This window comes from Triticum aestivum, chromosome 2D (genome assembly GCF_018294505.1).
Source record: "Triticum aestivum cultivar Chinese Spring chromosome 2D, IWGSC CS RefSeq v2.1, whole genome shotgun sequence".
NCBI classification, from domain to species: Eukaryota; Viridiplantae; Streptophyta; class Magnoliopsida; order Poales; family Poaceae; genus Triticum; species Triticum aestivum.
This window is the reverse complement of record NC_057799.1, coordinates 396,318,025-396,329,991: the sequence shown is the minus strand read 5'-3', so window position 1 is coordinate 396,329,991 and position 11,967 is coordinate 396,318,025. Positions and strand designations below refer to the sequence as shown.

The 11,967-nt window shown below is 43.2% G+C and overlaps 1 protein-coding gene across 1 annotated transcript; it reads right to left on the bottom strand.

Moving 5' to 3' along the window:
• Positions 1–7,598: 7,598 nt before the first annotated feature.
• On the bottom strand, positions 7,599–8,970 carry LOC123049408 (immune-associated nucleotide-binding protein 9-like). The gene is made up of 3 exons (XM_044472328.1): positions 8,559–8,970; positions 8,377–8,484; positions 7,599–7,984 (listed from the first exon to the last, which is right to left on the bottom strand). The coding sequence occupies exons 1-3, from the start codon at positions 8,799–8,801 to the stop codon at positions 7,754–7,756; spliced, it is 582 nt and encodes a 193-aa protein (XP_044328263.1). The 5' UTR covers positions 8,802–8,970; the 3' UTR covers positions 7,599–7,753.
• Between the last annotated feature and the right edge of the window lie 2,997 nt (positions 8,971–11,967).

Below are 11,967 nucleotides of genomic sequence, written 5' to 3'. Positions count from 1 at the left end.
CCTGCGGTTGGTGGAGTAGGCAGATCCGCCTGGGATCCCGTGCGCATGATTGCCGCTGGATCTCTCGGGATCGGCGTCCACAGGTGGATCTTCCTCGTGTCTTGCGCCAGACTCCCTTGGCGTTATGTGTTGCTTCAAATCTCGTTGCACAGTTTTTTTGCTGCATTTTTGTTAGCCTTTTCCTTTTCTGCATCATGAAGATCAGGATCAGTAGCACCATCAATCACATGATCAACTACTATTTCGCCCCCTTGATCAGTACGATTTAGAGCTCCGGTGGAAGCAAAATAATTTCAGTGCTTAGCCAAGAACCCGCATTAGGATGCAGGTCAAACAAGGGCAAACTATTTAGAAAGTGATATAATTTATTGGTTAATATAATATACTTAGACCTTACACAAATGAACTGGCCACAATGCAGATAGGACTTGATCATTCTGTTCAACAATAAACCACAAAACATACTTAAAATTCATCACAAATCTCCTTCAGCTTCTTGATCTTATCAACGTACCCATGTTTCTGTTTGAGAAAATCTGCAATAATATACTCAAGTTTTTTCTTCTCTTGCTTCAGCTGGTCCCTCTCTCTCATCACTTGGTCTCTCTCTAGCACCACCCGGTCCCGGTCTTTCTCAGCCTTTACCCTCAGGACCTGATGTAGATTGGCACAACCATGATCTGCCATCTTATTCTTCTCCAGCTCCTCTTTGAGATCGCTAAGTGACCATCTTGCATTGCCCAACTGCGTGAGAGCATCCTCCTTATCAGCCACCAGTTTAGCAAAGTCCATTTTGAAAAATCTCAGCTCTTCCTCCGTCCTCCTCTTTTCTCCAATTAACATGCATTTTTCTTCAGCATTCTTAATATTCTGTCTCAGCTTCTCGTCATACATGCTCCACAGTTCTCTCAGGCAGAACTTCGTAGCCACTGACCACTCCGGGTCTACCCATTCCAAATAGTTACATTTCACTTCTTCCTACAGTATGAAAAATATGGTCTCAATCATATATGCACAAATGCAATACAATTACATGCAATGCACTAAAAATATGGTCTCAATCATATAAACACAAAATGTAGCATGCAATGATATACATATATATATGGATCAATTAACTACAAGTATATGCTATTATGTGCTAAAACAAATATTAGACGGTAAAAAAAACATAAATACGGACTTTGTAAATGCACAAATTAATTGAAATGTATGCAATTTTGGGCAGAACAATGGATTACCGCGAAGTAAATCGAGCACGAGGTAATTTAAACATATATTTACAATACGGAACAACATACCTTCTGACCACAGGCAAGAAAACGTCTGCCAGTGTCCAAGGAATCAAAAGCAACTAGCCTGACGCAAGGTTCTCGATGCAGACAACGAGAAGACAGATCGTGAGCAATGCCACTCCATTCATAGCAAGGGATAGTCGTAGGAAGCTAAACGAAACAACAGAGATAATGCACAAATCAATGCCCTGCGTTAAATACCGGAAATGAAGAACTCTAACCCTAAGCCTAGCACTATTTGGAGATTATATAGTAGGAGCGTACCTGCAGGCTACTCACGGATTCGCCATCCGAAGAAGAGCTCGACTCGTCGCTCCACGAAACCATGGCGTAACGTGACCGGCGGCAAGACGTGGATCGGTGGCGGCAGCGGTGGCGGCGGTTGCAGTGGATAGATAGAACGCGCGTGGAGATCGCGAGGGAAGAACCGCCCCGACCAGGTGGCCAGCGCGGCCCATTTAAACGGGCTGTAATCAAAATAAAAATTGTTAAATGGGCTCGGCAATGGGAGCGGTCATGTGTCGCGCCGTCTTACGGCATCCGTCACCCCCCCTCCACGTCATCGCGACAAGCGGCCCGAGTTACACTACAAGCCATAAAATGGTGGGTTTTCTTTTTCTTTATAAGGGGAAAATGGTGGGTTTTTGGTACGAAGTCTATACTATAGACCAAAGTGAGCTGGTATCTTCTATATCTAAATGGTGGTGAACCAAAGGAGTGAATTTTTTTTATTATTACCACACATAATTACATCTTCTATATCTAAAAAACTAGCCACCACTAACCTATTTCTCTTAACATGCAAGTTTGCCACCTCGTCATTCAACATGTATGGAGAAAGGTCCACCACAACATGCAAACAAAATATTCCCGCAACAACATATACATGTTACACGTAACCATTTCTCTATGAATATATTGCAAAACATTCCCGCAACAACATGCCAGGTATCGTCTAGTTTTCTAATATAATTTAACTACAGTGGACAACACAAAAGATGCCATCATTACAATGGCTAAAATGCTATCCATTTTCCATGATTAAAGTCCCTAGTGACCGCCTCCTGTTTAGTCCATATATGCTACAAGCACTATCTCAAGGTACTGGCCTCTTGCAATAGTATATATCATGTATCATGTATGCAGTAACACATTGTAAACACCTCACTATTAGATCACTGGATTCATCCTAACATAACTTTAGCAACTGTTCTACTCTTCTTCGCCCACCACGCTTCTGCACACAATAACAGGAAAAGTTAATGAATGACAAGTTAAAAACAATTATAACCTACAATGCATACAAAAACTTACTTCTTATTTAGTTTGCATTTCTTACTGCGTTTAGTGTGCCCTAGCAATTTGCATGCGCCGCACGTGATTCTGATCTCGTCGTACGAAAGTGGCCTACCATTTTTCGACATAGGGCGGTTCTCATCTACCTTAGTTGCACCTTTCGTTGATACTTTAATAGGATCATGAACTTCAACTATGTTGCCTTCACCATCATCTACATATTCAATTGCACAAGTACTAAGATCAGCCGTTTTCTTACTCAAATTTTCATTTAGCTGATCATACTCATGGCTCTTAGCTATCACGGCCTTCAAACTCTCCTGTAACTGATCCCACAAAGTTGGGTGTTTGCATGCTGCATGCATAGCTTCTGAAGCCAACACACTGACCTGGCTATATTTCATTCTTTCAGCTGCTCCAGTCCATCCAAATCCCAACAGATCGCTTGTGCGCCTGGCGGGCAGTCCCAACCTTGCGTCTTTCGTGAACCGTACAAGAACTAAACACTTTGGTATTTCAGATATATTCAAGTACTTCAGTACATGGAATATGTGCTTGCAAGGTAGACCCTTTCGAATCATTCTTCTGCAGCTGCACCTTATAGTTTCTGCGGAATTTACTGGAGTGTACTCCACCCAAAAACGGCTCTTCCGGTTATTCTTCCAGGCCACGATGTACTGCTGTGATCCGTCTCCGAGCTTTATTTCTACAATCTCCATGCCACCAATTTTCCTAAGATCAGCTTGCAACATATAGAAGTTTGCTGGAGTGAAGACGTGAGAAGCAGCTATCTCAAGTTCCCTCGAGCTAGTAACTGGCACCGGTAAACTCTGTGAGGCCGTGCAATCATCTCGTGCCTCATTCTCACGGATACGTACAACGGCGTTCTCATAGTGCAAAATCATATCCACCAGGGTCATTTCACCGTCTAGGTGGAGGTGAAGGCATGAGTTTAGACTTTCACTCATCTGGTTGCTTTTCATGCCAAGCCAAAAACCCTCTGTCAGATAAGCCGCGGCCCACAGTCTCCTCTTCTTATACATCCGTCTCAACCATGTTACTGTTTTTTCCGACTGCCATCTTTTGGAAAACGCGTGCCATCTCTCCTCAAACGTGGCCGTGGACGTGCTGTAGTACAGAAGAGTTCGGAACTCCTTCAAGGACTTGTGACTGAGGTGAATCTTCATATTTTTTCTATATGCCACGTACATATACGGTGCCACACGTCTGGCAAGACTTGGCGAATTGCCTTGATCATCGCAGCGTCGGCATCCGTGATAACACTCATAGGCATCTTTTGACACATGGACCTCAAAAAAGTATCCAGCAGCCACACATATGTCTCTTCGGTCTCGTCCGAAACTATGGCACAAGCAAAAACAGTGGTCTTCCGGTGATTGTTAAGACCAACAAAGGGTATGAATGGCATACCATACCGGTTCATCTTGTACGTGCTGTCAAATACAAGCACGTCGCCGAAGTCCTCATAGTCATGACGAGACTGGGAGTCACACCAGAACATCCTATTCATATGTCCTTCCTTGTCTAGCTTGTACTCGAATAAGAAGCTAGGATCCCTCTGTTTCCTACTGACCATGATGCCTATGACTGTGGCAGCATCACCTTTTGAAAGCAGCTTCCTCTTCTCCCTGGCGCAAAGGTTGTATATTTCACGCCTGGTAAAACCAACACCGCCATACCATACATGTTTGCTGATGAATTCTAATCCCTGCAGCTCCCATGGACAGTATCTCAGCTCTCTGGTACTCTTTGATTTTTCTATGGGACCAAAGAAAAGGTACCTCGTCCGGTCCTGCCAAGATATGGCTATGCTTGTCCTCAAAACTATCAACATACCAAACCCCACGCTTTTGGTCAAGCTTCACGGTCAGGTGCGCTTCGCAGTGGCAGCGTGTCTCGGGTCTGAGCCTACGGCTGTGTCCTTCCTCGGTTAGCAACCTGCTGTCACGTTTTCCTTGTCTGGAACAAACAAACCGCCTATAACGCATATGACGTGACTCGGTTTTGCTATACCTGACCCTATTCTTTCTAATGCTGAAACCATTATCTCTAGCATAGCTGTTGTAGAAATCATACGCAGCCTCGTGAGACGTAAAAGTCATTTGTATTATCTGCATGAACATATCCCTCTTATCATCTGCACTAGCAGTATCTTGGACATTCTTTTTCCCCTCAACTTCTGTCACCTACACAATCATAACATAGCCATGAAAACAGTTTTCTATGGTATAACATTACTTTCATACAACATTGATTACATACATACCTCACTCATGATGACCGACGATTGCGACTCCCCAGAATCAGATGCAGCTAATGATTCGACATCAAGGCCTGTCTCCGCATCGGATTCACCGTAATAGTCATACGCATTATGACATTCGGAAATGAGCTGAAAAATATAACACAAATACATAAGTACTTATCATATAATATTCCAGGATTAATTCAATTTGCATGCATGCCAACAAAAAATTCCACTTCCATACCTGACTAATGTAATCTTCATTCGAGATCTCCGAGTTGTTTTCCTCACCATCATCATGCTCATTGTTTTCCTGACCATCATCATGTTCATCCATCTATAAATTTTCAAAATATAATATTGTCGGATGCCACCAAAAAATTACAACATGATAATGCCACTCACATTAAGATCTTCCAATACGTTCCCATTCTCTGACCTATCTCCACGATCTGAATTTTCATCATCTGACCAATCTTCTATCCAGTCTTTCATCAGTTCTCCAAACTCCATGTCATACATCATATCAGTTAACTCATCGTCCGCCATTTCCTACAACAATTAATATGTATCATCACATGTGCAAACATTATCAATGCTGACATATACAACACCTAGCGCACGATCACGGATGTTAAATAAACTACACCAACCGGAGAGCGCCCCAACCGAGGGCGTTCAGATCGTGCACACAACCGACGCCAACGACCTCTGATCGGCCCTGGATCCTCCCCCCTCTCCACACCAAGCGGCGTTAAGGTACGTCCCACGAATCCAGTACGTGATCACTTTGGATCACGAGAAGCAGCGCTACCCGTGATAACATGCACCGCCGGATTCCTAGCCCACGGCACCAGTCGTGATTATTTCGGATCGCCGGATACCTAGGTAAGCCGCCGCATCAAATAACGGAGCCGTCGTGCACACAACCGACGGCAACCGACGCTAGGTTAACCCTAGAAAGAAGAAACCCACTTTAGCCCGCGTGATCACTGTGTATATCACGACGAGCAGCACTACCAGAACAAGATCTGCGATGGCCTGGACCGCCAGAAAGCTAGGTTGCCCGCCCCGCTAGGTTAACCACTACGACGAAAACAGCGGCAGTTCGTTTGATGCTGCCACGAGCGAGACAAATGTGGGGAAACGGGATGCGGTACCTGCGAGCGCTGGAGGTTGACGACGGTGCCGCGCGCGCTCTCGGACGAGATCGCCGGCGATAAGATCGCCGCTGCCGATATTCCTACAGAAACTCACCAGAATGATGGAGGAGCTGCGTGAATGATGGAGCTGCGTGATTGATTGAGCTGCGTGATTGATGGATCGGCTGTCGGCAGGTCCTACCTGGTCGTGGGGTCGTGTCATCCTTTTTTTTCGGGATGTCACCGTATACATACGTATGGGTCATACGGGTTATACGGGGCTTGGATATGGGCTACGGGGCTTGGATATGGGCAGCGGCGGGCCGGAGAAAAAATAGATGGCGGGGGTCAAGAATACCCCTAGGAAATTGAGTTAGGGGGGTGCACCGGAGCAAGGCTCATCTTTCGGTGAACGAATCTCTTCTCTCAAGTTATTCTCTACGGCTTGCCTTTCTTTCTGCTCTTCGTGAAGCTGGGTTTCCAGCCTTGCAATTGTACTGTTTAACTTTTCCTCCACCTATAAAGACAGGTTCCAAATCGTATTAAATCCAGCTTCACTTGTTTGCAGCTGGGCGTCGATGTTTTTTCTTTTTTGAAACGGAGGCAAAAGATTTGCCTTATTTATTAATTAAGAAGTTGGAGAAGAGTTACAAGAAGCAAAAGTATTACAGGATAATTATCCTCCCGTCAAAATTACACCCAAATGTTTCGCGCCCAAAGCCATGCCTCATTCCTGATGGCTTGTAGGAGGATAAACGGAGGGGCCGCATTGTTCCGGAAAACGTGTGCGTTCCGTTCATTCCAAATCATCTTACTAACAAGCATGGTGAGAATAGACATAGTCCGCTTATGGATTCTTTGGGTGGAAGCCATCTCAACCCACCAATCTTTGATGCTCGGGATACTGGTTTGGTGTTAAGGTGAATGATACTGGTTTTAACTGGGTTGGTGTTAAGGTGAATGCAATGTCGCCCCATGTCAAAGCCACCATTTGTATACGATCTTGGGACACGATAGCTTACAGAAATGGCCACACAACCTTCTTGTCTCTTCTTCCTGTAGCCACCATGGTGCCATTTAAAATGTTGACATTTTGTCACAATTGATTGATCAATTTATACATGGCTAAGCCGGGCGTGTATAATAATTCTAGTAAAATTGTGTAGGTCAATAATTTGAACTTGGTGATGTAAGCTGGCATAATTTACAGTTCAGGTGGTGTAGATACGATAATGCTCCATCTACGAAGGAAACGTAAAGTAACGTAACCTTCCTAACCATAATTCCCCCCCACCCCACCCCACCTGATTTTCACGGGGGTGGGCCCCTCAATCCTCTTACATCCAATCCTACTTGTCCATGTTGGTTATTACGTAAGGTACGTGACAATTTTTACGTAAGTGTAGCATTGCCCATGTAGATATGACCCTGATGAATTGATGCCTCTGCTCATTTGCGTAAATATATATGTAGACATCAACAAAATTATGCTAAGAACCCCAGGACTTGAAGATCGTAAATATATATGCAGATATCAATAAAATATAGCAACGAGAAGAACAAGGAAATAAATTTGTTATGACCATTGCTGCTGCTAAGACTAAGTACCAAGTTGACATCTTCCCTTTCTCTTTCAAAACTTCAGCTAAAGTTTTCAGACCATGCAAAGCATGCAAGATGCATTAACCACATATGGTACCTACAGACACAATAATGTAGCACAACAAAATCAGGTAAAGAACATGTTTTCACTTTTAGTTTTTCTTTTCAAGAGTTTTCACTCTCTTTTTGAGTTTTTCCATTTCTTTTTGAGCGTTCTCAGTCTCCTGCTTAGCCTTCTTTAGCATCTCACTGAGCTTCTGGATCTCCTTTTCTGATCGTAACAATGCTTCTGCCACCTCATTCTCCGACTCCAGCCTGGCTTTCTGCTCTTCCAACAGTAGTTTTTCAAGCCTAGTAATTGTACTATTTGAATTTTCCTCCACCTAGTAATAATACGAGTAAAGTCAGTTATCTAACTGAAAGAAAAAACAGTAGCTGATGCATTATAAATATTACTGTTGGCTTATTCAAAGCAGAGTTAACTATGTTATCACCACCAAGCTAAAAATTCTTCAAAATATCTTATCAAGTCTTAAGTAAATCAGGTGAATATCCTTTGCGTTGGAGTAAATATTAACACATCTGTTCCAAAGTCAAAGCTACCAATAGTTCATCCAAGAATCACTTGACAGCTTTTTTTTCCTAGAAAAAATGCATGCATTATCTATAGATATAAGCACATTTGAATTGCAAACAAAGAAATTTGTTGCCACAGTTTAGTGGACAACACACACAATCATTTATGAATTGAATTTATGCATCATCAACCAATTACCATCTTTCCAAGCCGTGCAAGGCATTCATCATGTATCTCTTTCTTCATTTTGGACATCTGTTCTGCTGAGCATTCGTCAACACTTATTTCTTCCCTGTTCTGCGCTTGCTGCAACAAGATAACAGAAAATACAATGAGAAAACTTAGTGCAGGGGATGGAATATGACCAAATGTTAAAGCACCTGAATTCGACTGCTCTCGCTGTAAAATGGGTATCCATCATTGCTGGATATAACAGAGTCCACTGCATCAAGCAATTTTTTCAGTTGTGCCAAATGGCGCTTCTTATTGCTTGTCTTATTGTTAAACAGAACAACCCTGTTTTTACATAGGTTTAGCATGTCCTGAAAATAGGTCACACAAATGTAAGGCACATGCAAATAGATTGCAAGAGATGTAATAGCAAGACACTGGATCTGGCACATCAAATGCAATCGTAAACACTAAAACTGGGACTATCTTTATCTGAAAATTGTAAAGTTCGGAAAATATGAACTCGACCTACAGATATGCTGGGGCACTGTCACTTAACTTTTTCTTCCAACTTATCTCCTCTCCCACTATATCTCCATGCGTGAAAACTAAAATCATATGGTCAAGGACTTTGTCCCCAAGAAGCAGTTTAATCGACTCTACTGTTTTCTCATCTTCACGAGAAAACCGACATGTAGCTGAAAAAACCATCAGTATCACATGTATTCCATCTTTTGTCATGTCCAAACACCTGGCAATCTCTGTGTGAACGTTTTCAGGTGTAGTGTCCACCTCAAATAAGCCTACAGAAAAGGGAGAGCATTGTAGTTCTTTGGTATTTAAGCAATGCACGCGAACTTTGCAAATATGTAACACCAAACAGTAGTCACACAAAACTAGTTTGTTAGAGGTATATGGAGTTCGTTTTCATTATCGGCACAAAGGAAAATGGATAATTGCGATGAATGGTATATGGAGTATATTTGTTTTCCAATAGAGGGCTAATGTCCGGCGTTATACTGAGGCCCTTAGGTTTTACAAATACTTAAAAAGTACCAACAACAAGAAGAGAAAGGAAAATTGCGATGAAATTGAGTTACATTTTATATTTGCTGTAAAGTATATATATCACTACTAGGGAAAAGCCTATACACAAAATCTTATCAGCAGCGCGCTTTAAAACAAGGCGCTGCTGCTACGTAGCAGTAGCGCGTGCCAGCAAAACGCGCTGCTGAAATAAATGTAGCAGTAGCGTGCCTGCAATAAGCCGGGCTACTGCTATAATTGCCACGACCCCGCCGCCAAGCTAGTTATAGCAGCAGCGTCTTAATCCAAAGAGCGCTACTGCTACTAATCATAGCAGTAGCGCCTTTTGACAATGCCCGCTACTGCTAAGTTTACTCCACTCCTTGCACCTAAATTTAGTCCCACCTCGCTCCGCAAACAGGGTCTTTACCACCTTAAATATGTTACTTCTCAAACTATCACAACCACTTGGTCTTCATTGAACTCTATGTGTAGAATTTGTGGCTGCAATATGAGTCTTCTCCGGTTTCTAAACCAGTGAGGACTCATCTTGACAATTCAGATTGTACACAAAAATATCATTGATGATCAATGTATTTTTGATGTATATTTTTACATGCTTACACATAGCAGTAGCGCGCTTTAGCAGAAGGCGCTACTCCTACAGGCGTAGCAGCAGCGCTTCTTGGCTTAAAGGCGCTACTGCTAGGGCGTTTAGCAGTAGCGCAATTCCAGCACGCTACTGCTAAGCCATTCTATCTTCCCCAACCGGCCGCCCCTCACTCTCAATCTCTCCACTCACACTCACTCGATCTGCCCCCGTCGGCCGTCGTCGCCTACCCCTCCTCCCTCTGCGCCGCCGTCACCTCCCCCTCCTCCCTCTGCACCGCCGTCACCTCCCCCTCCTCCCTCCTCCCCGCCCCTCCTCCTCCTCCATCCTCCCTCCACTCCTCCATTCGCCACCGGCCGGCCCCTCCTCGCTCTGCCTTCCTCCTCCGTCCTCCTTCCTCCTCCCTCCTCCAGTCGCCCCTCCTTCTCCCTCCTCCCTCCTCCATCCACAACCCCCTCCTGCCTGCTACATTTTGATTTAGTAGGCTAGTTGATATTTTCTTGTTGATATGCAACATTTTGATTTACTTAATAGTTTGTAGTTGATATATAACAATTTTGATTTAGTACGATTAACTGATCAGTAAAAATTTAGACATAGTTGATAGTTTTTAGTTGATATAAGCCTCTGGTCATATATAACACTTTGATTTAGGATAGTATCTACGGTTTAGTTGATAGTTTCTACTTAACTGAATTACTACTAGGGTTTTAGTATATTATTTTTAGACATAGTTGATAGTTTCTAGTGATACTGAAACTATTTTTACTCATTTGGTAGAATGAACATGTCATATTCGTTAACTACGTCGTAGGAAAGTTCAAATGCTAATAGAATAGGCTGCGGCTTAGTGAGGTGTAGTTCGTTTCTTTTTCTGGTAGATATTGGTTTTGATACAAGTATTTGGTTTGCAAGTGCTAAGTTACTGGAGTCGATGTGTTGTGTATCTTCATGCTCACAGTAGTTGTTTACGTTGGACTTATCAAATTTTCTTGTGAGGGCTGGGGGTGTGCTTTTGCTCGTGTGCAAATTACATATATATTTGCTCATATTGCTTGTGAGAACTTTATGTTATTGTTTTTCTTTCCTTTGAACTGGATCGTTCATCTTTGCTCATATTGCTTTAGGAAAATGGCGCGACCACCACCACCACTATGTTGACTGTGCAAGTCATGGTGCGCCAGCAGCCTTGCAACCGGCAAGCTATTCGGCATCTACTTCCAGCCGAGTTTTCGTCATGCGGCGGTAAGAAATTATATGAAATGTAACAACTATTTTGTTTTTAGTGTTGGCATTAATGCATTGTGTCATTTTGCTTTTTTTACACAGATCGTCCCATGCAATGTGAGGTTGGAATTCAACAAGCTGACAAGAGACACTGTGACCTTTGAGGCTCCTGGGGGGCCCTACACTATGGAGGTCGAGAAAGGACGCAATATGTCGCAGATTGGAGATGGATGGGCCCGTTTCCTCGCCCGCATGAGTGTTACTGGTGGTGAGTTGATCAGCTTCTCCCTCAGAGCAGAAAGACCCAAGTTGGCTGTCATTTATATCAACAAGGAGGAAGATGATGAAGATGATGAGGACCCACTTGATGAAGATGATGAGGACCCACTTCATGAAGCCATCTATGCTCAAAGAATGAGGCTGAGCGAGGAGGAGGTGTGCAACCTATGGGACATAATTCCGCCACGTGATGACTTTGTCGGGGTGCCATTCGTGACCCGCCTGACAAGTACCATGGTCGATCGGCATGATATGGTATGTTATACTAACTATAGTAATTTGATGATATATATATGCTTTATTGTTATACTTACAAATGCAAATTATCCGATGATATGCTTAGTGAATCCGATGATATGCTTAGTGTAGACTGTAGAGTCCAATGATATGTTGTGTGGAATCTAGTCGATGATATGCTTTAGTGTAGTGTCCGATGACATGCTTATTAGTGTAGAATCCAAGGAACTATTAATAGT